General features: G+C 33.8%; 5 protein-coding genes across 6 annotated transcripts; all 5 read right to left on the bottom strand.

Annotated features, from left to right (window-relative positions):
• Positions 1 to 24: 24 nt before the first annotated feature.
• On the bottom strand, positions 25 to 10,086 carry LOC139987140 (green-sensitive opsin). 2 transcript variants are annotated; one of them, XM_072003080.1, is made up of 7 exons: positions 9,455 to 10,086; positions 9,029 to 9,215; positions 7,155 to 7,249; positions 4,457 to 4,567; positions 2,322 to 2,581; positions 1,464 to 1,579; positions 25 to 326 (listed from the first exon to the last, which is right to left on the bottom strand). In XM_072003080.1, exons 2-7 carry the CDS (start codon positions 9,167 to 9,169, stop codon positions 120 to 122), a joined length of 930 nt encoding a protein of 309 aa, XP_071859181.1. In that variant the 5' UTR covers positions 9,170 to 9,215; positions 9,455 to 10,086; the 3' UTR covers positions 25 to 119. The 2 variants fall into 2 exon arrangements, with proteins under 2 accessions (XP_071859181.1, XP_071859180.1); XM_072003079.1 differs by lacking the exon at positions 9,455 to 10,086 and having other exon boundaries at positions 9,029 to 9,232.
• Positions 10,087 to 10,235: 149 nt separating this feature from the next.
• Prosalpha7 (proteasome alpha7 subunit) lies at positions 10,236 to 12,181 on the bottom strand. The gene is made up of 4 exons (XM_072003099.1): positions 12,030 to 12,181; positions 11,858 to 11,940; positions 11,285 to 11,676; positions 10,236 to 10,633 (listed from the first exon to the last, which is right to left on the bottom strand). Exons 1-4 carry the CDS (start codon positions 12,048 to 12,050, stop codon positions 10,365 to 10,367), a joined length of 765 nt encoding a protein of 254 aa, XP_071859200.1. The 5' UTR covers positions 12,051 to 12,181; the 3' UTR covers positions 10,236 to 10,364.
• Positions 12,182 to 13,080: 899 nt separating this feature from the next.
• On the bottom strand, positions 13,081 to 14,978 carry LOC139987654 (uncharacterized). Its single transcript, XM_072004143.1, has 4 exons — positions 14,360 to 14,978; positions 13,864 to 13,975; positions 13,621 to 13,774; positions 13,081 to 13,332 (listed from the first exon to the last, which is right to left on the bottom strand). Exons 1-4 carry the CDS (start codon positions 14,534 to 14,536, stop codon positions 13,188 to 13,190), a joined length of 588 nt encoding a protein of 195 aa, XP_071860244.1. The 5' UTR covers positions 14,537 to 14,978; the 3' UTR covers positions 13,081 to 13,187.
• Positions 14,979 to 15,752: 774 nt separating this feature from the next.
• On the bottom strand, positions 15,753 to 18,411 carry LOC139987171 (odorant receptor 13a-like). Its single transcript, XM_072003128.1, has 6 exons — positions 17,862 to 18,411; positions 17,213 to 17,663; positions 16,884 to 16,983; positions 16,661 to 16,783; positions 16,434 to 16,592; positions 15,753 to 15,876 (listed from the first exon to the last, which is right to left on the bottom strand). Exons 1-6 carry the CDS (start codon positions 18,139 to 18,141, stop codon positions 15,820 to 15,822), a joined length of 1,170 nt encoding a protein of 389 aa, XP_071859229.1. The 5' UTR covers positions 18,142 to 18,411; the 3' UTR covers positions 15,753 to 15,819.
• Positions 18,412 to 19,553: 1,142 nt separating this feature from the next.
• Positions 19,554 to 22,076, bottom strand: LOC139987136 (odorant receptor 13a-like). Its single transcript, XM_072003076.1, has 6 exons — positions 21,721 to 22,076; positions 20,763 to 21,243; positions 20,419 to 20,518; positions 20,214 to 20,336; positions 19,952 to 20,107; positions 19,554 to 19,856 (listed from the first exon to the last, which is right to left on the bottom strand). Exons 1-6 carry the CDS (start codon positions 21,989 to 21,991, stop codon positions 19,803 to 19,805), a joined length of 1,185 nt encoding a protein of 394 aa, XP_071859177.1. The 5' UTR covers positions 21,992 to 22,076; the 3' UTR covers positions 19,554 to 19,802.
• Positions 22,077 to 27,485: the final 5,409 nt, after the last annotated feature.

Below are 27,485 nucleotides of genomic sequence, written 5' to 3'. Positions count from 1 at the left end.
GAGGGGCGACAAGGAAGAACCACGTTGTTAAGACGACTTATATTCGATGGTTCCGCGATTCATCCAACGTCTACATAGCTGCAGACACTTATGGCGTTGTTCGATAGAGATAGTGGCCTTCAGTTCCTTTGCTCTTGTCTGTTTAACAGCGTCAACGCGGTGTTTTGACTGTCCGGTAACGTGGATCTCGCGATTCGTACGTCGAAGATCTTCTTCAGAGAGCGGGGAAATTGGCTGTTTAAACCTGCGTAGATTATGGGGTTGTAGCAGATGGAGGATTTGGCCAATAACGCTGGAAGCACAGCTACCGATGCCGATGGCTTCGCCTAGAAAATTAATCGAAGATTTTGTTAGAGTAATTTGTTGTCTCTTGGTCAACGATTTCTATTAGCTGCGTAATAAGTTTTGTCGGTTGCTGTATCGTCTACCAATAGCGTTGTGCATTCTTAAGGAAAGGATATCCTTAAAGGATAATTCCTTAAAGGAATTATTATGTGTTACAATTTAATCTTGAAGTTAAGATTAATAATCTGTGGAAGACACAACGTTTATGTTGAAATAATATTCAGTGATGTTTATTAAACAGAACTACAGAACCTGATGTATATAAGCCAGTGATATAATTAACAACGTATGGAAGAATTGTTAATTGTTGGCCATTTACTCTCGGACTAGACTTAGGTAGTGACCCATGATCCCTTAAATATTTTGAACCCCACTCTCTATACAGTAATAAGTATGATCCGTGTAAGTATCCTGTTCAAATGCCTGTGTGGATGTCCGTGTAGGAGTATTTGTGCCTATGCGTGAAATATCGTTGTATTCCAACATTATGTTTATAAGATTAAAAGTTCAAACGACAAGTTAACTCCTCTCTTTCTTTTCTTCTCTGTGTTTCTTTCTCCAGTTAGCCGTCACTGTTAAGCGTCGATGGCGATGTTCAATGTTAGGTTCGGACCAGTGTGAAACACAAAGTATCATCGAATACATACGAAACGAGTGACGATATTTAACGGACATCGTTATAGCGCTGCGTCTGTTAATGGCACCTGCTGGTAATACGAAATTATAACGAAATACTTTCACCTTGCATGTATAGATATGCAAATCGTTCACGGTGTACGAACAAAGGTGCATCTCGTATCGCGTGCAACGATACAGCTTTCTCAATTTCAGTCGATCTTATATATTAATATGAAACTGCTCTTGATGGTGAAGAACCTCGTAACACGAGTTTTCGTATTATCTCAGTTCTATCAATGAAAACTTGAATTTTACATCGCCCGTTAACGAAACTTTGCAAGAACAAAATTAGAAATTGTTCCCCCGATAACATTAAGAAAAGATGTATTCAAGAAGATCGATGTAAGTAATAAGAGGAAGTTGTAAAATTTTCTGCACGAAATCATGGAACTGTGACCACTTTACACGATCATACTCTTGGATATGAATTTATTACTTACGTCGAAATATTGCGCGGCGATCGCGAGAGCAGCGTAAGGCGACCAGGCGAGCAGGAAAGCAGTTATCATTAGTGCAACCATTTTCGTGATCTTTGCCTCGCGTCTTCCGCTTGCGCCTGTGAAACAAATTATTTTCGCGCTGCTAGCGTGAGCAACGGAAGTATGGCTCTTTCACAAATATAAAAGGCAAACTACAGAACAATTCTGTTCGTATTAGCTTCGTTTATGTATTTGAAATTTTATCATTTAGCGCTCAAATAGCCTTCCGTCGATCGAGCTCGTTTATTTGAACGAAAAATCATAAATGAAAAATCATGCATATTGCGAGCACCAGTTGGCTGCTGAAGCGAGTAATCTCTCATAAAAAGAAAACTAAAGAGAAAACACCCCATTGACCTAACTAAAGAAATAAAATAGACAAACTCGAAGATGGTATCCCGCTGGGGGCAGCCATCCACATGTTATTTAGCAATTGAGCTAGAAAAATTTATCGAACGTCCAGCTGGACAAATTGTAAAGTACAAATTGAATAATAAAAAAAATAGAAATTTTCTTATGTTCAATTTTCTAGGTGAGAATTAAAATAGTCAGACTCGAAGATGGTATCCCGCTGGGGGCAGCCATCCACATGTTATTTAGCAATTGAGCTAGAAAAATTTATCGAATGTCCAGCTGGACAAATTGTAAAGTACAAATTAAATTAAATAAAAAAAAAAATATTGCGAGGAATTCCTATTGTACGAATCTGCCGACAAGTTTACATAAACGGAGCTTTACTGTAATTCCGAGGAGATTTCTATCAGACTCGATCAGATCTTGCAAATTCTTGGAAAGGATTCCGATCAGGAATTAACTTACCTGCTCTCTTTCGCACTTTTCTCAAGGTCACTATAATTGCCACGTAACTGCTACTGATCACCAAGACGGGGATGATCAGACCAAACACGAAGATGAATCCTATGTAGCTGTCGCTTTTGGTAAGAGGATCGTGGACTTCCCAGGACACGCTGCAAGATACGTTTCCTGCTTCTGGACCGTAACTACCCCAGCCAAATAGCGGTGGCAGAGAGAGGCAGAGTGCATAGATCCAGACGAAGATTCCAAGTGTTATCGCATACCTGTCGAAAACAGACGATTCGTACAGACAGTGCGTGGAGTAAAATTATAAGGCAACTTATCGTCAGCGTGCGTAATATTGGGTTGGCAACCAAGTGATTACGGGTTTCGTCATTAAGTGGTATTGACACAATCCGCAATCATATTTAGTATGTTTGTTGGAATACAACGATATTTTACGCATAGGCATAAGTACCCTTACACAGACACCCATACAGGCATTTGAACAGGACACTTACACAGGTCATACTCATTACTGTATAGAGAGTGGGGTTCAAAGTATTTAAAGAATCATGGGTTACTACCTAAGTCTAGTCTGAGAGTAACTGGCCAACAATTAACAATTCTTCCTTACGTTGTTAATTATATCACTCGTTTATATACATCAGGTTTTGTAGTTCTGTTTAGTAAACATCACTGAATATTATTTCAACACAAACATTGTGTCTTCCACAGATTATTAATCTTAACTTCAAGATTAAATTCTAACAATATTATTTAGTGTAGTATTTATTTATAATATTTAGTATACTTAGTATAGTAGGTAATTGCATAGGCAATACAGAGTATCTCGAGAATTAGCGTCTTTCTTTGTTTTTAAATAACTTGGCAGAGAACATTTTGGAAAAATTGTATCCAAAATTTGCAACGGAACGTTTCTTCAAGGATAAATAAGGGTGTTACTGGAACATTTTATACGACTATTTTTATTGGGATCGATTAAAGTTTCAGTATCGATGAGAACAAAGTTGGAAATAAAAATCTTCTTTTTCTAAGAAACACGTGTCACGTCCGAACGTGTTCAAGCGATAGCGTACGTTCTATTATCAGCGTCGGTTTAATTCGGCTTTTGGTTGGCCAACGACTGTCGGCAAAAATTTTCGCGTTAAACGATGACTTCGTTTTGACGGTCTTCAGCGAAGTAATCGTGGCTTGCGGCCAGGAAAATTTATTTTCTCCTTTATCATCGTAGCGTAAACACTTAAGAACATTTCTCTACGCGTTTTCTTTTTTATCGTCGAAACACCATTCTGTCTTAACGTGAGAATAAAAAGCTGAACCTTAAGAAACGTCTAAAGAACGAAGACTGACATTGCTAATCCAAAATTGATTAGAAGATCGGTAAAATACCGTTGAAGTGGTTCACGCGGATTTTTAATCTTGAACTTATCCTCTAGAATCTAGAACGGCGTTCATAATTACACAGGCAACTCTCGCGTGTTATTAAAGAATGCTACTACTTTTTTTTAAACTAATTGTTAGAAAAGGCTTCTCCGAATTTCTGTAAAGAGTCAAGAATTTTCGTAAGATTTTCTCAGTTTGCCGATACAAATTTTTTCCACTATAAAGTTCAAAGACTGCGATTGAAAATTGTTTGACGAGTCTCTGTTGAGACATCAGAAATTCTCATCTCTGAAGCTAGTTGTTCACTGTTATGCTTTTTATCTTCCGAGTGTTTACAAGTTAGTAATTATTTCTCGCCGTGAACGTTCATTTACATAATCACGAAGCTGTATTTACATAAACGCTCGATTCATAAGATCGATCTGAAAATCCATAACTTGTAATTGTAAGCGGAACGAACGATCGATTCGCCTTTGCGTTATTCGATTTGACATGCGACGTATCTCAGCGTGTAATTAAGACAGAGCAAAGAAAAGCATCGAGTGTTACGATCCATTTCTTCTCTACATTGTTCACGTGCACGTGTGTCACGACGAGTTGAGATTTTCGGAGCGGAACGTCCGTCGTGTTGCTCCACGATTCGACTAACAAAGTCAAGGCCACTTTTCTTCACCTTGACGAAACATATACATAGCTCTTTCGAAACATCTTTGACTGTCAAATAAGGTAAAAGTAAATGGAATCATTCTCACCTTATGGACAGAGCTTTCATCGGCCTGGCTACCAGTAACCACCTTTCAACAGCCATTACTGTCAGGTTCCCGATACTGGCGAACCCCAGGGTGGACATGAACCAAGCGTAGCTTTGAAAAACAAAAAAAAAAAGAACGTTGTTTCAATGAAATTGTAACAAGCCAAAGATTTTCGGTTAATATTAATCATTCTGGGCAGGAGAAAGTGGACGAGAGGTTGATGAAATTTATGAAAATTCTCAGATTTGATTTCGACCTATGATCTTTGGCATATTTTATTCTATAAGTATCATAGGAACCTGAATTTTGTATAAATTAATATCAGTCGCGTTATCGCAGTCAGAATAATATATTATTGTAATAAACCATTAACTTTAATTAATTATTGTAATAAACCAATGAAACTTTAAAGTTACAATTCTATCAGATATAAAAGTATCATAAAAAAGCAGTAAGATATAAGAATAATTATCGTAACCAGTTTTATTTTAAACTATAATTTTTCTATAAACTTTTTATGAATCTATATTTGATCGAAGGATATATTCTTAAACTTTTATTTATAAAATATGCCAGGATCGTTTTATAGAGAGGAACTGGGACATCCTGTATGACGACGTCGATTTTGGACTAGAATCGTGTCGATTTACATTTCTCAACTGTTCACTAGAAATATCCGTTTATTCCCAATTCTCTCTCAGACTTAGACGTAACATTGTTTGCTTTTATCATTTGCGGTTTCCACGAAGAATTCTTTGAAGGTTTGTTAAACGTTTAAACGATGGCAAACCACGAAACTCCACTTTGCGGTAGGTACACCGTGCGCCAGATACTTTCTCTTAATTTTGTCGTCGCGACACCATATTTAATGACCTGAAAGAGACACAGGATTTTACGAGACCGCGACAGAGCGAACGTTTCATCTCGTTATAACGAAACTCGTCCATTCTACGAATCCTAAGGAATTATTAGTTCCAGGGATAATTGTACGTTCCGTTAACGAGGAAATTCATCAAATTTTGTGACAAAATGAAGGCAAAAATAATTCGTAAAAGATACTCGGCTCACTTTTACGTTCTTTTATTAAACACTTTCAAGCCTCGACAATTTGAGCTCGAAAATACTTAATTTTATATTATATCCCACATTTATACTGATGATAAATGACTAATAATCTTCTCTAAAAGCGTATACATGTATTAAGATATATATATATATATATATATATATAAAATCATCATTGATCATCAATGCTCATGCTACAATGATAATAGCTATATCCAAAGATATAAAAATATAGAAAAATAACGTTAAAAGTAGTCGCTGAATTAAAGGAATTAAAGGGTTAACGAGAGGAAGCGAAAATGAAATAACCAGCAACTGAAAAAATGGGCCAGTCGATAATTACTTACCTGAAAGAAGATAAAAGTTAACCAAATGAAATAGGCGATAATTTTTCTACACAGAAAGGAACTCGAATAGACTAAAGTTTTGCAGAATTATCTTACGATAATTACGTTTAACGAACCGCATCTTCATCGGCGCACGCTCTTGAATGATAATTACATTCGTGCCGATAATGAGCATTAATGTATTAAATAAATGGATTTTCTGTGCGTGCTATTGAAATTCTACGAGCGAAACGTGCATGACAGGGAATGTCACAACATTCACACATTGCGTTTGTGCTTTGGAGTTTCATCTGGAATATAAGTAGTAACATAAATAGTACTTCTACTTCGTTTTCCTTGGATATTTTAATTCTTGTGAACGATTATTCTGTATCTCGTGCGATTATTTTGTATAAAAAAGTGCTGTATCATAGAGAACCAGTGAACAAAACTTTTAAATAAACGTAGAGAAATATTTGAATGAAATAAGTTAAGAAGATGAGAACGAGTTATTCATTTGTGAAATCTTTCGTAATTAAATATCGACATTGGTTGAAATTTTAACGTTGTAAAATAATCACGTTCCCAACGGAGATGGAATAGAAGAGAGCAGAGAAGGGCTGGTTTCGTTGGCCGTGTTTCGGCTGTTCTATTTCCAGAAAAATCTTCCCCTTTCAATGGTAGCTTTTGTAGCTTACGTATGTTGCTTTACAAGCTCGTTATAAAAAAAATGGCACAATTCGCTCTGTACGTACATGCCTACCAATACCGACGCAGTAGCGTTAGATCTGTCACGACAAAGAATCCAATTTTTCCTTTCACCAAGGATCACGGAGTGTCGTTGCCATTTCACGTAACAAGAAATTTTACCGTATTCCGTAAATAGCCGATACTGATAGCGTAAACTAATTATAACGTAAATCGAGGCAGCGTAAACTAATCGCAATTCTGTAATGCGAATTCTTTATCAGACATTTTCACGTTTGTCTTTAATTCTCAACTGTAAGCCGTGGGGAAAACAATTCTGCTCAGCCATTAATTTTCAGTAAAAGTTGCCCGAGTTTCTTTCCGTTCGTCGGAGTCAGCCGCTTTAAACAGCAGCAAGAAGATTACATTTATCCGAGATTCAATTATTTTCTACCGCAAGAAACCACGATGTGCATCGCGATTACGACAAAAGCGAGTAAGAAAAGGGAATAATAGAAAAATTACATTCGTTCGGAATGAAAGGGAATATCGTCTCGTATGTAGTTGATACGCCTCGGAGAAGTTTCATGCGATTACGTTTAATAAACGATAAATTATACCAGAGGCACATTTTGTAGCCCCAGTACCATCCGCCTGTGATAGCAGAAACCATCGCAACAGGATTTCCAAAGGCAGCCACCAGGAAATCGCCAACCTGAAGTAAAAATTGTCCTTAAATTATTCACATTGAATCTTTACTCAAACGAAGGAACAAACGTTTAAAACAATTATCACATAAAACGACATAAAAGAAAAAACAAACGATCAGAGAACTTTCGCAATTTTTCAGTTTCCATTCAACACTCGTATTCAATTCCACAATGGGAATATTTTCCGTGATATTCGATGAAAACACGATGCTACGAGGATGCCATTAGAGGACTGATTGACACAAACGACGCGGAAAAATACCGTTCTGTTACGGTAGATTCCACTGTAAAGCCCGTGACTTTATAAATATTCACGCTCTCCTATATCTTTTTCCATCGTTGCGTATCTCCAGCTCGCCGAATAATTGTTTCATAAAAGGAAAACAGACGGACGAAAATTAAAGTTAAAAAGATGCGATAACGCGTAAGGCTGCCGTGAAAAGCTGCACGAATTTTATCGACTTAGTACTCCGAGGTGGATTCTTCTTTCCAGAAGAATTTCTTCTAGTCACTTTCGTTACTAGAGTACGCGCGACCCCATCTTCTTCAACTATAATTCCTCGAATTTCAGAGCTTTCATCCTCTTCTCCAGCCTCATCCCCGGGAAAGAAATCAAGATTGTATGGAACGTCCTTACAAAATTCAACAGAGATATAAATCGATGATGCGTTAATAATTGTGTAATAAAATTGATTGAAAGGACAACATTCGTCGACGTTACAATTGAAAATGAAACAGTTGAAAACATTAATTATACGATGGAAAATTAATGTACGCGAAGCTTCGATTAAATCAATGGAGTAAATAGATGTGAAGAGAATCGATTTTAATATTTCTAATAAAAATACGAACTACGTAAATACTGGTTTCCAAATTGCTCGTCATGGTTCCGGTAAAAATTCTCCCGCGATTGTAATCTAAAACAATAGAAAATAAATCTATTCCACAGATTCGCCAATTAGAATTTTCGATCAACTGAATCTTCACTTACCAATTAGTCAGAAGGTAGAATTTCATAAAAGTAATCAAATTTACGACAATTTCAATAACTGGATAATGATTTGATTGGTTTTTAAATTATAAAAATCCAATCAAGTATATCTAGTTTCCCATGGAAGAGAAAAGTAAACGACTCATTTGCATAATATCGAATGACACAGTTTCTATATGAATAACGTAGAGTGTAACTAATACGTCTACTTAGCACCGCGCTAAAGAGTTGCATAGAGGCGCGATATAAAGACGTATAAATTATTCGCGTCCACGAACCTTAACATCTCCTATGCGAATTATACGACTGAGATTTCACATAAACACTTTCAACGATATCCTCTTTCGTTTAAACAGAAAACAAATAAAATTTTACAAGTAAAATTTACAAATTACGAATTATTTGATTATTCTATATAAGATTATAAAATTGTAAAGCAGACGTGTATAATCTACGATTTATAACTTGTAAATTCGCTGATATTATTAGTAAATTATTATGCAAGAGGATACGGGGTTTGAAGAATGTAAAATATTGATCTATTTAGACCACTATTTTGCCACAATACAATTTTGAAAAAGATAATAGATATCTGTCGACTGTAATTATGAACAAATAATTTCTAAATACCGAACCAATTAATATTCTTATTCATTCCAAAATGAATTTACTAAACTAAGATTTTTACTAAACTAACATCTATAAATCATCCCTGGCAAACTTCAAAAACCAGTACGAAAAACGTCATAAAATCAGCTAATATCGTTTCAAGAATTATTATTTGATGTCTTACGACAAGATTAACCAGGATCACGTTGACGGGTGTCCACAGTATCTGCGCGTCCTTGACGATCACGATCGCCACCAGAAGATTCATGGTGAAACCAAAAAATCCGATAAATCCCAATGCGATCGCTGCAGCGACGTACACCATCAGACTGACTTGATCCTCGGCATCGTAAACGACATTGTCCACGGTGCTACGGTTCAAGGACATTCTTCCTATATTTCTCTGCCTTTACACTTCTACACTTTTTTTTTTTTTTTCTTTTTTACCACCGACACGGAAAAGAGGAAAAAGCAAACGAAAAAGCACCACGTGTCGATTGAACGCGTTAATCGTCGGACAGATTACGTTCCTTTTTTCGAAGTCGCGCAAGAAGCGGACTATATGCATCAACCAAAAGCAGTTTATGACTAAGTTTCAAACTGTACCTACCCTTATATAAAGCCCGGATGAAACTACCCTTTCCTCCGGCTGCACGTACTCTCTATCAGTCGCCGTTACCGGCTAAAACCAACCCTCTTGCCGGCAAGTAGAAACAGCATGCGCGAAACTACAGCAGCAACCCCCGTTCAACCCCTCGCGGTTGCCAGTTTCATTCCATCAGGATGAAATCAACGATCACATGGTCATATTGTTTTCAACCTCTGGTCACTCGGTGAACTTAATTGCATTGGGTAAGGATATTCTCTCTTGAGGATAGATGTATCATGATGGAAACTAGGTGATGAAAGAGCTGGAGATCTGGTTGGAAGTACAATCCTGAGAGCTGATGCTGGAATCGAGTTTGTTTGGATTCTGTGTTGTATTCTGATTAGACAGAGAGTTCAAATTGGAATTATGTATAAAGGAAATTTCTTACAAATTGCTAAGAATTATTTTTTTAAGCAAACTTGTTTTTGTTGTATTGTATCCTTTGCGTCAAATACAGTACAAAGAATCCATTTTCGGCGAGGAAAAAGATTTGCAAATCCAATTAACGAACAGGAAAAATCGTACTCGTTATTTGTGGATTATTGCGGATGACAGGTCTCCGATTGTTTACAGAACTTACGTTTAACGAATGGATGTGTGATGCAGGATTTTTTTCGAGCAGATTAAAAAGTTATATCACACTCTGGTAAATTGATAAAAGAAATCCATAACATTCGTTTGTAACACACCGAGAAATTATGAAACTAAATGATACTTTATATTAAAAAGAGAGAATGTGCAATTTTATAAACAACAGACAGTATTCTTTATTTGTCTATATCAAGGTGACAATAAATTTGTTGCAGTAATTTGTAGGTATTTAAATTATAACTTACAATATAAAAAGTATCTTTAAGACTATCGAGTCAATTTACATGTCTTCTGTGTCACTGTCTGAATCTTCTGCCATTGCTTGTTTCGCTTTTGCCTCGGCGTCAGCTTTTACGTCCGCCGGTATGCGCTCGTGTCTTCCATTCGTATGTTTACCAACCCAGCTCATTTCAAGTTCGAATTGCTTGTCTTTTAATTCATCGTGAACAAGATAAATTATACGTGCTGCTTCTTTTACTAATTCATTGCAAGTCATTTCAGATAGCTTCAATTTTTCAATTTCCGTCTTTGCAGACTGTTTTGCCTTGCCTATAGAATGATATATTTAAATATACAATATGTCCGTTTTAAATATATACACCTGATTATTTCTATAAATATCAGAAATTCGAAAAATGTTTCAGACGTTAGTTGTTTGATTTCATGGAGAAAGCTTAATAAGATATATCGATTCTTTTTTCACTTTCTTATTTTTCAGAGATTTCAATAACATAACTTTTTAAAACGAAGGTATACAATTTCTTATACACCATTCTATGCATACTTTAATTCTCTACAAAAAAGTATTAAGATACCTTGATTGAAAAATGATTAGTTTGAAAGATATTTTAACTTTACTTTTGTAAAGCTTATCGTATGGAAGGCAAGGAAAATATAAACATAAAAACGTTGCGTTGCCTTCCCTTGCCTTTCATACAATAAGTTGTACAAGATTAAAGTCAAAATATCTTTCAAATTAATCATTTTTTTACCAAAGTATTTTAATATTTTTTTCTAAAAAATTAAAAATTGTATCCAATGACATATGAGAAAATGTATAATTCCATTTAGAAAAAGGTGAGATTTCTTTAACTAATAATGTGAAAACCATCTAAATATCTATAAAATATTTTTTTTTCATTTCTGATGTTTATAGAAATAATCATATGTGTATATTTAAAATGGACATATCACACTTACCAACAGCACAACCATAGTACCCATATGAAACTCCAGAGGGATCTATCATATACATAGCTGGACCGTCGTGTTCATACGCACCAAGTATTACGGAACAGCCATATGGCCTGACTGCCGAATACAAAGTATACGCATGCATGTACATAGAAACTCTTTCATTTAAGTATTTCAGAGGAATACCAATTCCATATTGGGATTTGTAGCTAGACGCTTCGGATCTAGCGATCTCTACGATCTGTCTGGCATCGGATATCAAACCAGAAACTGCCATACCAAGATGTCTGTCTATATTGAATATTCTTTTATTTGTGCCAACCTCGTAAAGCTTGGAAGTAACTATCTTTTCCACAGCAAATACAATGCCATCTTTTCCTCTTAATCCTATAACTGTTCTATAATCAAAGCAATATAATTTTCAAATAAATATTTTAAACTGTAACAAAAGTTTATAAATTAGTGAAAATTCTCTGTGTCACTGCAGTATCTTTGAAGTCTTGCGAATGGTGTAGATAACCAAATTCGCAAAAGATATTTTTAGGATAAATTGGCAAATAAAATTATTTGAACACTCACCCTCCATTTTCGACGGCTTTTTGTGCATATTCCACTTGAAACACACGTCCGTCAGGTGAAAATTGAGAAGCAGACAAATCATACTGAAAATCAGAAGGAGGTTATATTTTATTATTGTTCATAACTAATGGATTATCACAGTTTCTTTTAAATTAATACACTATATATTTACCCCTGTGCCTATGGAACTCATTTTTTAGTCAATCGTAGTTGTAAGTACTGTAATACTATTACAGGCAAAAATTGTTTATATGCTCAAACGGCGTGAATAGGCGAAAATCAAAACTTGATCGTCAGTGCTATATGCCTCATCAGGATAGGTTAGTTGTCAAACTGCAGAACTGACGTCTGGCGGCGAATACGAAAGCTTTTAGTTTTTAAACTACTGTGACACTGACGCGTTATTTCTTCGTCGTAAAAGTGAAACAAAATAGGAAAAATTAGGTAAATCAACGTTTAACGTTTTAATTAAGTATCTCGTTATGTTTAAGATAATGCATATTTTATCAGATACCACTGTTTTTAATAAAAACAGTGTTTTGAATAAAAATTAAATCATTTCTAGGAAAGGAATGTTAGAAAACATCAAGATGGCGCATATGAATACGAATTTGAAACTGCAAAGTAAGATTCTTGATAGTTTTGGAGGAAGAAGCAGGTAACTAAGTATGTAATATGTTAAAATTATGCAGATATATTGCGTGCATGTTGTTAGCAATACTTCAAGCTTTATGATACATGAATCATAAAATTCTAGATATATCTATATGTATAATGATAATGTTACACAAAAGAAATATCAAATTAGACGTTTTCTGAAATGATTTAGCTTACTTTATAGTTTGAGGTGAGAGGGGAAGGAATGTTACTATATACAATAGCATATCAAATAGATACAAATTAAATTACAACAATTGAAGTATACTATATAGTATATTTAAAATATGTAGGTAGTATAGAGATGAAAAAGGTTAAAGTATTGTGGATTAAGTGTTTAGACTAATAAAATAAAATTTTTCTGCACAATAAAAATATTTCGGTTTTTACATTGTCAGAAATTAATTATCTAAAGCCTAACAATTATTGTAACCTATGACGTTAGTAGAAAAATTATCAATTTGTTTAAAAAAGGATAATTGATAGAAGTTAATTTTTTCAATTGACACTAATTATCAAATTGATAAATAACAAAAGAGAGCTCTATGGACAAATAATAATAATAATTGTAAAAAATTAAAGGAGTCATTTAGAAGCATACAATTTATTTTTGGAAGCATCCAACAAATACTGTAGGTTCTTCCAGAGTTTCAACTATTAATTCAGCATATTTTCATTTCCCCTCTTCCTTCAAAAAATTCTTAATACTCTCTTTCTTGCAAGTATATTGAGGCGGGCAATTATCTGCAACACCATGTTCGATGGCTTTTCGGAATTCCGCCATTATTTCCTCGTACTTCCCTTCAACCGACGAACCTCTGAAAAATAAATACAGCTATTTTTAAAAATTGTAAACTACGAATATTTATGTATATTTATGCCTTTATGAACACAATTAAAGAAATGGGACCTGAGTGTAGATTTATTTCATGTACTAAATATTATGTATAACAAATACTTTACTTTGTATATTTTATATATTTTTAAATATTATATGCATTCTGTTTATTCTTTCTATCTTTTTTCCATAAAGGCATGAAAATTCATAGTCTAGTGCTAGGCGAATTAAAAGATATATTTTAAAAAACGTATTATAAATTACGTACTGGGGTAGCAATTTTATCGTTTGAATGATCATTTCTGCAGCTCCTAGATATTCTTTCGCGACGTGAGGTTCTTCACAAGCTGCTCTATACAGACAGGTATCTCCCATTAAGTATCCTAATGCCAACGTAACTTCAGCTTCAGATACCACATTTTCTAGAAATATATTAGTATTTTCAATATTTCGTATATCTAAATATAAGAAAACATTGTTCAATTTTGATAATTGTTTCGATAAAATACACCTTCTTCTAAGTCGCGTCCTTTGTAACCATGATGGCCTAGATATCCTGCTCCAAATACGACTGCTTTCAATACCAAAAGTAATAACAAATTTGATAAATTCAGATTCAATACCTGTAAAAATTGTATCGTTAAAAATTAATACTTCATCTATTCTTAATTCGTTTATTTTATAATTTCTGACAAAATTACTTAAGTATGTTCAGTTTTGTAATAATTTTGTAATAATTTCTCACCAAAAATGTTGAAACTACGTAAACGAATATTTCACGAATTAAAATTAAATAATTTCGAATAGTGCAACACGAGGTATATGTGTTTGCTTCTGAAGCAGAGGCGAATTCAAAGATTCAAGTTGCCTTTACTTTCTTAAATTGAATATAAAGCTATTTGGCGTAAGCCAAGGTGCGAGAAATACCTTGTATACGATATTAAATATGTACATAGTAAATATAATTCACTATTATATTTATAATATATTATTATACGATGACATACCTGACTACTAGTCGAGGATCTTTGTACAAGCTCCTTCGCTATTTCTATCAACATAGAAACTCCATGCTTCTTATTATTTGGTTCCTTAAGAAGCTCTTTATTGCCTTCCATGTTTCTAGCAATAACTCCATAAATCACTAATCCCATGATAATCAAAATCTTCGCATTTAACATCATTTTCTGCCAACTTAATTTAATTTCTCACCATATACACAACAAACTGGACCTTTTGGTCAAACTAAAAGTATCTCACGAAACAAGTCAAGTCTTAATTATAATCGAAATTATTCATCGTATCGTACGAACATTGTACAAAGAAAAAATTATTGTAAATTCTCGTGTAAGAGAAAAGTCGTGTACTTCGCGACATGAGAAGAACTAAAGTAACGTTGCAGACGATGGGGCCGATGATTTTTATAAGGTGACGTTTTTTGTTGCCAGCAAACCGTACAGCTCGTTTATCTTTTATCTGCGCGCATCAAAGAAAACTATGGCCAATCTCTCTTTGTTTTCACCCATTGTGATGGTGTTCCATACACAATTGTTAATAACGTATATTAGCCACGCACCACGCGAACTTTCTTTCGTCAACGTTGACGGAAATAAACGGTGAAAACTCTTGCAATATAACTTCTACAAATTTTTTTCTATGTATTCTTAATCGTTATTCTACACGAATAAACAATTTTTACTGATTAACAGATGATAAAGTACAGTATTCTCTGTAATATCCAGAAAGTAAAACAACTTTTTATCCAAGTCTTATTTCCTTAAACGATATTCGTGGAAATATGAATTTGCTAAAAAATTCGCAGGCTATTGATTCAGAGTTTTCTTGATGATTCATTATATTATATTTTAGCATAATTGTATTATTTATATTATTTTTATATTATAGCGTAATAGCAGTAACACCATTGCTTTTGATTGAAGCTACTCGTGATGGCATACCAACTGTTATCCATTCGCAATGTGTACAAGTTCCCACTTCAAAAAGAGCGCATAATCGATGAGAAATAGGAAAAATGACAGTGGACAATGATGATACCTAACACGGGCAACACTTGTAACAGAAGTACCAGCTGCGGTTACGGTTCGTAGACTGGTTAAATATTCATCGATAGCGTGTCTGCGGATCGTCTGTATGTAGTCAACTAGAAATAAGTTTAAAGCTGTTCAAGTATTATGCACCCAAAGCAAAAAGGAAAATTGTCGATGTGGAGAAAAATGAACACAAAAAGAAAGAAAAATGTTTCTCCAGAAATATTCGTGGTCTCGAGGAATCTTGTTAATAATTAACAATTTTATTACTCATTACGCTGTCCAATTTTTCATCTCGTCTTTTTACCTCTTGTTGCTTTGAGGCATAATTTTTCATTCAGAGGAATACATTAAAATATTCTTTTCGTAATACTTTTTTTATCAAGTTAATGTACAGTTGTAAAATTTGCAGAAGTATATTATTTATTTTTCATTGCGTGTAGAACAGAAACATATCCCATCGAGGTTTTTAAGACCTGAACACAAGAAAAAGAAATTGCTCTGTACATGTTTATGTAAATGTGAAATGTCACATATGTATGTTTTTCTTTGTTATATTATTATTCATTTTCATAGCCCAGACGAAGGGTTTGGATTACGTGTTTTTCAAACTCCTACACATTCTCGTATCTCTTTCAAAGACTTTCACAAATTTACATTCCTATCATAAACATATACATACATCTTATCTTGTATCTGAACTAAATCTTAAATGTATAGGGCGTTTACGGATTTATTAACCAGTGTTTTTCTTGTAAATTGCATATATTAAAAAAAAAAGAGGATGAGGAAAAAGTTATAGTTTCCTATGACCAGTACAATAGCATATATCAATTTTTAATATTTTCAATATTTTTCAAGAAACGAGAGCGACCTTCAGTTTTTGAAGCAGAATGCTGTACGTTTTTTTATCTCATACAAAAACTCTCATGTCATGACGAATTTATCGAATGCACATTTCAGTTCCGCTAATGACACGCTTGCGTTATAACACATTTTAGAGTAAATTGTATTATGACTCGTTTACGCTTACCTGAGAGAATAGCACTAAAGTAAAGGAACAAAATCTGCCTGCTGTAATTTTTAAAGGTGAAGCCCTGGCACGACACATGATAATTACAAGCCATCTTGCATTCTTGGGAGGTAAATTGTACCATTCGGCATTGTACGCCGTGTTAGCAATTTCTATACTCTGAAAAAAATTGCAAATTTTAATAACCAAACACATCGATTAATTAATTTTTATTTCATAAAAGGTACCTCGGAAGTTAGTTTTTCGCCCATGTAACAATATAGGAACAAATGCAACATCACATAAACTACGTATATCAGCAGAAACGAAAGTTGCAAAATCATGTATTCCATCTCTTCCTCTCCAAATGACTATAAATTAAACGATGTCAAAGATGATGTATTTATTTTAGAAAATTTGTTGATACTTTAGTACGATATACATTTGGAAAAGGTATGTTTTTCTTCGTACCATAATGACTTGGTAAGACTGAGAGCAAATCTGAATGGTACAACTCAGCATTTGAAGGAGGAGCATCATGTTGAAAGAATTCTCTATCTTGTTGGCGAATCTTAGATGTGCATACGACGTGATTAATAATTGTCAGATGGCAAAATTATGCATTTAAGGGTTAAAACAAAGAAAGTAAAAGATGGACTTAGAAAGATTTTAAATTCTCGAATTTCAATTTCGTTAAGTAATATCTTATGATTCTTCGTATTATAATTTATAATCATCACTGTGTTTCTTCCATCTTTTTTACCATCTTCAACAAAAGAACGAATTTTTCGAATACGAACCTATTAATATATTCATGCTTCTGAATAATTTTCTGCAACTTCTTTTCTACATCTTTCTTATCGTACGAATGAATCTTCCGTAAATCGTCTCTCAAATTGGAAAGCTGTCCACAGACATGAAAAATCAACAGAACGACAAAAGTATCTACTGATGTGTACGTAGTGGCCGCATAAAATGTAGCCATGAATTGACCGATCATTGTCAGTTCGTAATTTGGACTGATGGTAATGTTATAGGGGAAATAGCCACGATAGAACAGCATGTTGTCACTGTATCTCATACTAAACAACCGTGCAGGCACAAAAGCGAGGAGAACAACGTTGGCCATCAGCGTGCTTCTTATTGTAGTCTTTCTAGTGATTCTTCGGATGTTCACCATTGTTTCTCGTTCGGCTTTGTTCGTCGTTGTGTTCCAGTCATTAGCCATGCACTTTACCAAAAACTTTAATGCTTGCAATAAAAGAAAATAGCAGATAGAGTACGACTTGAAAGTCCGTTTTGTTTGACAATTGGAATATGATTAAAGAATGTTGTAGAATATAACGTAGATAGATAATAGAATAAGATTTATATAGTTTATACTGGGCAGTATTCTTACTGAAAAGAAACATGATAAATCCTTACTTGTTAATTTTCTGAAATGCTTACGTTTGCCTTTGATCCAAACAGCCATAGCCTTCATAAGTGAAATCGTGGTGGTAATATTAGTTGAAAGATTCTCGATCACCAAGTTAGAGTTACCCGCGATTAAGAAAAGATTAATAGTTTGTGGAGCACATGCGAAAAACACCATCATGATAAACGGTAACAGAATGTGATAACTGGAAGGCCGATTCCATTTCCTCTCTTCCGGCCAGATACCCATAAACTTTAGCATGTTATAGTTCCAACCGTACACATAGTTTAAATCTATGTTTCTATCTATCATAAATAAGCGCTTAATAAATAATTCCGCACCCCAATAATATATATATATATATATAACATCTTTTTTTTCTAATTATAGTATTCTTCAAAAATATAGTCCTTATTTTCTTGGTATTTTAAATCTAAATCATTGATCTCTAAACAATAGTTTTCGTCCGCAAAATTTAATGTGCAATATTCCTTTTTCTGTTTGCCACGTAAGTATATTACTTAAAAATATAATTCCCTTCGTTTTTGCTCTTTTTGTATTATTTTCACTTACATAATCATTTATTTTAACAATTAAGATGACAAAAGAAAATTTTCTATAAATACTGCTGCATTTTACAAATATTTTTAACTAATATGTAACATTACCTTGTTGGTTATCCATAGGGGCCCTTTTTCCCATAACTGAACCACCTGTTCTTACGTTGGGGAGCTATTCCGTCCTTTTTCTCAGCGCATGTCCCCTTCATGCAGTCAGAATGCGCATTATGATATCAATTATTCGTGAATATGCAGTACAGTGTCATTGTCAACTTTATGTCGAAGTAAGTTGAATCTATCATTACAGTTTGGCTGTTGCAAGTATGTATTCGTTTGTAATTATTCATAACTTCTTCCACGATACGAGAAAATAAAAAAGAAGCAAGTGATGTCTGCGTTTTTGCAACTCTCTCAGTATTATACTACGTTCCTTTCATGGATGCGTGTCAAAATTCACGAATAAAAAAAATTTCATCACATCGAGCAAATAATTTATGAATAATTACAATTATTACTAAAAGGTAACGCTGTCAAAGAAATTTGTTTAACCGATGAATATAATACCCAGAAATTCTATAAAGTATAAAATATATAGTTTATAAAATTATGTTTATGAAATAGATTGATTTAAATTTGTACCGGTTACATTTATGTGGCATGTTTATTATATTATATTTGTAGGATTAATAGATAAAAATAAAATATAACGTAATTAAAAATTTCAATTCTATTCTATGCGAATTTTTTAAATGTGTAGTTATATAGTCATGCCAATACTTTTAATATAGTACGGAGACCAGTATCAAACTTTCTTCTGTCATATTTTCACTTAGGGTTTAGGTAGTTCCAGAAGTCTATGTAAGGGCAGTCTTTCCCTGTGCGCTGTAGCGATACAACGTATAGATAGCTCTACGTGACATATCGCGTGCTCTTCAACCGTATCTTGTGGTTTTCTATGTTATGATGTACAAGTGCAAATTTTTTTTATATTAATGGTAGCAATATCATTGTTTTCTTTTAATTTTAATATATATAATATAGGATGCATTTTTTTATTTCATATTCTTTCCTTGCAGTAAATTAAAACGGTGAAGTGTAAACGACGAGGAAATAATCAAAAGCAGAATCTTTGGGAGACGTGCTACTTCTACGAAATGTGAGTTTTATGGCCAATTCAATTTTCTAATCGTTCTACCAAAAGATTCTTCGAATGTTTGTATAATTTCTTCCGATAAAAGCATTCTTATGGGGCTATATGAATCGTAATATGTACCTTTAAACGGATATCAAAATATTTATTCGATATGAAGCATGATTTTATAAAATGTTAGGTTTAATGTGTTTTTTTACTTTTTCTCCCATATACAACTAATATATTTCAACCATATGATTATGTTACTCTTCTCCGACCAGTTAATCTTTCATGGCTAACAATACTGAAAGGTATCCAGCAGACGTTTTTAGAACCTAACAAAATATCATTGTCAACTCTTCAAATCTATGTCTAAATGTGTGTAACAATCCATTAGAAAATAATTTAGATTCATGATCGTTTGACTCACAGCATTAAAGAGTTCGAGGGTGAAGGGACTGAATTTTCCAGCTGTTATTTGAAACGATACTTTCGCGCGACATATTACGATAATTAGTGAAATGGCGTTCTTCGGTGGTAAATTGTACCAATCGCACTCGTATGCTGATTGTCCAACACCGGTACTCTGAAAGTAAATGTTGTATTAGGGCGTCTGGAGCGTTACTTTTGCGAGAAAGAAATTGAGATTTCGTTCTTTAGCAAAATTTTCCATTTATATATAAATAACTCACTTCCCCTAGAAGCATTTCTCCTATATAACAATAAATGAAAAGATGCAGCATAGTATAAATTACGTGTACGATGAAAAATACCATTCCAACTATTCGTACGTCCGCTTGCTCCTGATCTACGGACTAAAATGAAACGGAATGTACATTATATAGCAATTTCTTGTCTCGTCGGAAAAATATCAATGTAATATTAACTTCAGCATACAGTTATCATACGATATCCAGTAAGACAAAACATCGTTGTGCAGATTATAGTCTGAACAAGTAACGTGAGATTGAAGCAATCTTCCACCATCACGGCAAACCTTGGATCACAAACGCTTCTTTAAATCCTAATTTAATTAAATTACCGTTTTGCATTTTTCATTTTTCAAAAATTTATTAACATTTTCTTTTCTTTAAGTAACATTTATTCTTTATTTTATTTATTTATTTTTCTTTCTTTTTTTTTTAAATAATTGGCGAGAGAAATAAATCTTCTTTTAAGACCTATTTTAATAAAAATTTTAATAAACATTTTTAGTTCACTAATAGATCGTTTGTACCAACCTAAATAACAGATTGTGCTTGTTCACAATGAATCCCAGACGTTCATGGAATCTTGCGTAATTATTATCTTTCTTCGTCGTGTTAGCTAGATCCTCGAGTGCCATTCTAAGAATAGTTAATTGACCGCACAAGTGTAACACATAAACAGCAAGGAACGTGTCGAAGCAGGAAAAGGATATCCCGGCTAACATGGTGCCTATAAACTGTCCCAGCCATGTGATTTCGAAATTTGGACTCTTGCTGGTGTCGTAAGGGAACGTGGCTGGATGAAGGAGTCCTCCTAGATCGGCTTCTGACGCACTTTGCATATTACTCCAAATTTGAAGCGATATAAAGGCGAGAAGCATGAAATACGTTAGAGTAGAACAGACTATGGATATTAGTCGACTAATCTTCGCGTTCTTTAACATCGTTTGACGATCTTGATTTGCTATTGGCTCGGTCCAGTCGTCGAACATTTGGTTGAGTAATAGCGTTAGGGCTAAAGAGATATTAATTCTTATATGTATATTATATTTGTAGATATCGCCACATATTTTAGAAAAATGTTAATGGGTAATTAGGTGAAGCATCAGTAATTAGACCTTTGTGTTTCTAGTTAGCTTAGCTCACGAATGGCCTAATATACCTACTTGATATAAGTATGTATGTATTTCGAAATTAAGTCTTCATACGGAATGATTGATTTTACAAAAGGGATAAAATCAATTCAGCTTGATTTAGAATCTTGAAAGATTAATCAACTATGGATATTTATGCATTTATGAGAAATTTAGTAAAAATCCATAGAATGCACATTCATGCTGTTACATAAAATATTTCTTGCAACATTTCAAGGGTGAAATATGTCTTCGTTTAGACTCCATTTCTTTGATTAGGTAGATTTGGAGAAATAAATATATAAGTAAATATATATAAATATAAATATATGTGTAAATCGTAATATCGGTATAATTACCTTTCTTATAATATCGCAGGACGATCTGCTTACACAACGCAAAGGCGATCGGTATATTAATCGATAAATTTTCGATTACTTCGTTGAAATTACTCGATTTTAATACCAGATTTGCTGTTTGTGGTACACAGATGAAAGTAAACGTCACAATAGTCGTAAACCAAAATGTTATACTCGAAAGTAATCGTGATCCTCTTGATACATTTCTCGGTTCTGGCCACACACCGAGTAACATCATGTTGAAACGATTCCATCCCATTGCAAAGTCCATTTTTTCTTTCGAACGATACCTCGCGTAATTTTGAGAACGTACTAGTTATGAATATATTGCAATTACTAGCAATTATAATTGTAAACAATCGTTATAACAATCGTTAATGCGTAGCTTGAACGCATTGAGAAAAGAACATTGTTTGGAATATTTACAATTTTATTTATATCTATAGAACAATAGGAGGGCTGTTATGAAATTTAAATTCGGTACTTGGAATTATAGAATACTACGATTCGTTTGAAGAAATAACGAATTTTTATCTTCCACAACTGTGGAAATCGTGTTACTTGAATTATATTTTCGACAGCTTACAAATTTTAGAACGAATCTTTTAAAAAATGTCAATGAGTCGCAAATTTCAAAGTTGAAATTTTTCCACCGGTTGAAAGGATTAAATCGTCTGCATCGACGGGACGTCTCTGTTCTATCTGTTTCCTCAGCAGGGATATTTCGATAACTGAACCTGCAGATTACGCGCAGGGCTTTCGTGACGCTCATTATGCATTCACAATCGTGAGGTTGCAACCTTTCTCTTGGAACTTTTAATAGGCGCAATCTGGAAGTTTGCGGAGCAAAACAAACTATGCAATTTCGAACTCCTTCGGTTAGCCGACAGGATCGAGGACTGACGAACCGAAATAGAGAAATTTCATTTTCCATAGACTGTATTCTCTGTGAAACTTTATCTTCGATAATTATCTTATCTTTCAGCCAGCAAAAGAAACTTTACCACGAATCGAGCTGAACTCGAAGCTCGAATATTTTGCTTATATCTCGGATTTTCTTTTTGTGATGTAGAGAATATTCACTTTTTCGGTTAGTCTTGCGTTGTAACGTTTAATACGATCAAGTTTTACATGCGGTATCGTGATATGTCGTAATTGTGATAACTCTTCGCTGAAATAATTATAGATGAACAATCGTACAGGTCAGGGTACGTATTCTAAAGATGAGTCTGCAACTTGACTACGACCGAACAAGTCTAATCGTCATTTGTAACTGTTAGTAACACCGAACGGTATCCCATCGCTGTTTTTAGAATCTAAACCAAGATTTAAGTGATTTCTTCCCTCTCTGTGAATTATGTATTTCGATAGTCGTGGTTAATGAGTTCATATTTGTACATACATTACTGAACAGTTCGATAGAGAAGATACCAAGTTTGCCTGCAGTCAAACAACGTGGACGAGTGGACCTGTACCTGATGAATAGAAGACATTTGGTTTCATAAGGTGAGACGTTGTACCAATTCGTACGCGCAATTGCTCATTTATCTACTCTGAAACCATCCAAAGTAACTTTTCTACTTCTTTCACGAGCCTCTGCTTTATTCGTTTGTTTGTCAAGCATCGATGAATTAAAAATAATTATAATTATCTTGACGTTCTTGAGATTTTCGTTAAAACTATTTCTGTGTGTGTGTGTTTCTTTTTTAATATAAATTAAAATTCATGATACATATGTGTGTGGCTATTATCTCTTTAAAAAGATGATTGTAAGATGATTATATATCTATTCTATGATTATTGAATGCACTGTGTTCACATTTAACATTTTTATTTTACAATAATAAATTAGTAACAAGCGATGCTATAAAAATTTAATCTATTATGGTTCTGACTTCTATGCTTTCTAATACGATTGAGATTAGACATTAAAACTCGATGCACGATTTCCCATTTACAAAATATTTCTTAGCATTGTCTTTCTTTCGAAGGAGGGCAGAAATGGCAGGTTATGCATGTTGTGCATAATATGAATTATAGGGAACTGTAATATGCTAATGTCAACCTATTAAAAAAACCACCCCTTATACTTTCCATAAATGTTTTCCTCTCTGCTCCGACACTACTAGCGTACTACTGGTCTGATCTGAAGACACAGAAAATCATGTCCCCGTACCACACGCGTGACTGTTATTGCCTTGCATTGACGCACGAATTTATAAACCAAGCATGGGGGATGCGAATAACCCGAAGAACCTTTCGCTAACTTGTGTACTTACCTGACTGCTGTCACAGCAAACCACATAGCTGATATGTGTTAATAGTTTGGTATAGAATGGGTACAGCAAAAGGATTTATGCATTACGAGTACATATATATCGAGTAGGATCATAAATTCGTTGGTGTAGGATCCAGGAAGAATTGTACCAAACTTCACTAAACTACACATACGTACATTATTTTGCGAGCAAACCGGCAAGCCTGCTCATTTTTTATCTGTACGCGTCAAAGCAAACGGTGACCAATTTTTCTTTGTTCTCAACAATTGTGATAGGAAAAATGTCGATCTGCGAAAAGAGGGAAAAATGATATTTTCAAGGTTTCCTGAGAAGCACTCGTGGTCTCGAGGAATCTTTTCAATAATTAATAATTTTATTACTTTACACAGTGTCTAATTTTGTTGTCTCGCCATTTAAATTCTCATTACTTTGAAATATAATTTATCATTTAGAGGAGTATACTAAAATATTCTTTTTGTAACGCTTCTTTCATCAAGCTGATGGACGGTTGTAAAATTCACAGATGTATCGGGTCGTCTATTATTTATTTTTCATTGCGTATAGAACAGAAACGTACCCCATCGAGGTTTTTAGGACCTGAATACAAAAAAAAAATATTACTCTGTATATGTTTATGCAAATGTGAGATATTATATATGTGTATACATATTTTTGATTATTATTCATCTTCACACTCCGGATAGATGATTTGTATTACATATTTTTGTAATCTCTGCTCATTTCGAAACTTGTTTGAGAATATTGTTACATCTAAAGGCTTGCACACATATACTTATTTTATATCTAAGCTAAATTTTAAACATATAAGGTGTTCACGTTTATTAGCCAACTTTTTTCTTGATATTTCTCAAATGTATTAGAAAAAAATAAGCAGGAAAAATTTTTGTAGTGGACGGTGAGACGTGTTGTTGGTTAAAGTAATAAGGAAACGCGTTAATTCGATTAACTATATTTAGAAATATTTTAAAGTGTAGAATACAAAGTTAATCGCAAGCGTTGCTCGCTTCATGATATTCGTTATAAGATTACGCGATACTACGGTACTGATACTAATTGTTATGCTGATTCGCTAGACTGATTCGTTGTACTTATTGGCTCGACTGATTGACTGACTGACCGACTAAATGACTGACTGACTGATTGGCTGACTGACTGTGTCTGGAGGACATGGTCGTCCATTTATACTGGTCAAGGGGGGTACCGAAAGGTTTGAACTTGTCGCCGGTTGTAGGTTGCACGTAGCAGCGAAATTGCTTTGTCCAGAGGTTGTTTACTACATTATGTGCGTCGTTCAGTGTTCATCCTGTTTGGCAAAACAAATACGTGAGGTGTCTTCAAATCGAAACGTCCTAAGACGCATATACCGCTACAGTTTTACGGTTTCCTATGACTAATATAATAGCGTATATCATTTCTTTTATACTTGCAGTATTTTTCTAGAAAAATGGCAGTGACATGCAATTTTTTAAGCCCATCGTCTCCACAAACCGCTTCATATGACATAAAAAGACATGCAGTAGTCCATTTAAAGGATCGAAAATCATCTTCATTTCTGAAAAAAATAGTACACAAAAATACTACCTGTAATAGTATTATAACTCGTTTACATTTACCTGAAAGTAAGGCGCAAAAGTAAAGGAACAAAATCTGCATGCTGTAATTTGTAAGGGTGACGACCTGGCACGACACATCATAATTACAAGCCATCATGCATTCTTGGGAGGTAAATTGTACCATTCGGCATTGTACGCCGTGTTAGCAATTTCTGTACTCTGAAAAAAATTGCAAATTCTAATAACCAAACACATCGATTAATTAATTTTTATTTCATAAAAGGTACCTCGGAAGTTAGTTTTTCGCCCATGTAACAATATAGGAACAAATGCAACATCACATAAACTACGTATATCAGCAGAAACGAAAGTTGCAAAATCATGTATTCCATCTCTTCTCTCCAAATGACTATAAATTAAACGATGTCAAAGATGATGTATTTATTTTAGAAAATTTGTTGATACTTTAGTACGATATATATTTGGAAAAGGTATGTTTTTCTTCGTACCATAATGACTTGGTAAGACTGAGAGCACATCTGAATGGTACAACTCAGCATTTGAAGGAGGAGCATCATGTTGAAAGAATTCTCTATCTTGTTGGCGAATCTTAGATGTGCATACGACGTGATTAATAATTGTCAGATGGCAAAATTATGCATTTAAGGGTTAAAACAGAGAAAGTAAAAGATGGACTTAGAAAGATTTTAAATTCTCGAATTTCAATTTCGTTAATTAATATCTTATGATTCTTCGTATTATAATTTATAATCATCACTGTGTTTCTTCCATCTTTTTTACCATCTTCAACAAAAGAACGAATTTTTCGAATACGAACCTATTAATATATTCATGCTTCTGAATAATTTTCTGCAACTTCTTTTCTACATCTTTCTTATCGTACGAATGAATCTTCCGTAAATCGTCTCTCAAATTGGAAAGCTGTCCACAGACATGAAAAATCAACAGAACGACAAAAGTATCTACTGCTGTGTACGTAGTGGCCGCATAAAAAGTTGCCATGAATTGACCGATCATTGTCGATTCGTAATTTGGACTGATGGCAATGTTATGTATATTACTTAAAAATATAATTTCCTTCGTTTTCGCCATTTTTGTATTATTTTCACTTACATAATAGTTTATTTTTAACATGACATAACATGTTCATTTTTAAGATGACAAAAGAAAATTTTCTACAACTACTGTTACATTTTACACATATTTTTTTAACTAATATGTAACATTACCTTGTTGGTTATCCATAGAGGCCTTTTTCCCATAATTGAATCACCTATTCTTACGTTGGGGAGCTATTCCGTCCTTTTTCTCAGCGCATGTTCCCTTCATGCAGTCAGAATGCGCATTATTCGTGAATATGCAGTACAGTGTCATTGTCAACTTTATGTCGAAGTAAGTTGAATCTATCATTACAGTTTGAGTGTTGCAAGTATGTATTCGTTTGTAATTATTCATAACTTCTTCCACGATACGAGAAAATAAAAAAGAAGCAAGTGATGCCTGCGTTTTTGCAACTCTCTTTGTCAAAATTCACGAATAAAAAAAATTTGATCACATGGACCAAATAATCTATGAATAATTACAATAAATACTAGAAGGTAACGTTGTCAAAGAAATTTGTTTAACCGATGAATATAATACCCAGGAATTCTATAAAATATAAAATATATAATTTATAAAATTATGTTTATGAAATAGATTGGTTCAAATTTGCACCAGTTACGTTTATGTGGCATGTTTATTATATTATATTTGTAGGATTAATAGATAAAAATAAAATATAACGTAATTAAAAATTTCAATTCTATTCTATACGATTTTTTTAAATGTGTAGTTATATAGTAATGCCAATACTTTTAATATAGTACGGAGTCCAGTATCAAACTTTCTT

The sequence above is a fragment of the Bombus fervidus genome, chromosome 5, assembly GCF_041682495.2.
Source record: "Bombus fervidus isolate BK054 chromosome 5, iyBomFerv1, whole genome shotgun sequence".
Classification (NCBI taxonomy): Eukaryota; Metazoa; Arthropoda; class Insecta; order Hymenoptera; family Apidae; genus Bombus; species Bombus fervidus.
The sequence above is the reverse complement of the archived record's forward strand: the minus strand, read 5'-3'. Positions and strand labels throughout refer to the sequence as shown.

What these genes read in the sequence shown, in the direction of transcription:
- Prosalpha7 (XM_072003099.1), bottom strand. Translation starts at nt 12,050, where the DNA reads ATGAGTTCCATAGGCACAGGG. An exon ending in AAAGCCGTCGAAAATGGAGG is followed by an intron (nt 11,677 to 11,857) that starts GTGAGTGTTCAA and finishes CTTTGATTATAG; the next exon opens with AACAGTTATAGGATTAAGAG. An exon ending in GTACTATGGTTGTGCTGTTG is followed by an intron (nt 10,634 to 11,284) that starts GTAAGTGTGATA and finishes ATCATTCTATAG; the next exon opens with GCAAGGCAAAACAGTCTGCA.
- LOC139987140 (XM_072003079.1), bottom strand. Translation starts at nt 9,232, where the DNA reads ATGTCCTTGAACCGTAGCACCGTGGACAATGTCGTTTACGATGCCGAG. An exon ending in TGATCCTGGTTAATCTTGTC is followed by an intron (nt 7,250 to 9,028) that starts GTAAGACATCAA and finishes TTTTTACTTCAG; the next exon opens with GTTGGCGATTTCCTGGTGGC. An exon ending in TCGCCGCGCAATATTTCGAC is followed by an intron (nt 327 to 1,463) that starts GTAAGTAATAAA and finishes TTAATTTTCTAG; the next exon opens with GCGAAGCCATCGGCATCGGT.
- LOC139987654 (XM_072004143.1), bottom strand. Translation starts at nt 14,536, where the DNA reads ATGATGTTAAATGCGAAGATTTTGATTATCATGGGATTAGTGATTTAT. An exon ending in GATCCTCGACTAGTAGTCAG is followed by an intron (nt 13,976 to 14,359) that starts GTATGTCATCGT and finishes CAATTTTTACAG; the next exon opens with GTATTGAATCTGAATTTATC. An exon ending in ACGATAAAATTGCTACCCCA is followed by an intron (nt 13,333 to 13,620) that starts GTACGTAATTTA and finishes TTTATTTTTCAG; the next exon opens with AGGTTCGTCGGTTGAAGGGA.
- LOC139987136 (XM_072003076.1), bottom strand. Translation starts at nt 21,991, where the DNA reads ATGGACTTTGCAATGGGATGGAATCGTTTCAACATGATGTTACTCGGT. An exon ending in GAGAAATGCTTCTAGGGGAA is followed by an intron (nt 20,108 to 20,213) that starts GTGAGTTATTTA and finishes ATTTACTTTCAG; the next exon opens with AGTACCGGTGTTGGACAATC. An exon ending in CCCTCGAACTCTTTAATGCT is followed by an intron (nt 19,857 to 19,951) that starts GTGAGTCAAACG and finishes ATATTTTGTTAG; the next exon opens with GTTCTAAAAACGTCTGCTGG.
- LOC139987171 (XM_072003128.1), bottom strand. Translation starts at nt 18,141, where the DNA reads ATGATAGATAGAAACATAGATTTAAACTATGTGTACGGTTGGAACTAT. An exon ending in AAGCATGAATATATTAATAG is followed by an intron (nt 16,984 to 17,212) that starts GTTCGTATTCGA and finishes TGCACATCTAAG; the next exon opens with ATTCGCCAACAAGATAGAGA. An exon ending in GCGAAAAACTAACTTCCGAG is followed by an intron (nt 16,593 to 16,660) that starts GTACCTTTTATG and finishes AATTTTTTTCAG; the next exon opens with AGTATAGAAATTGCTAACAC.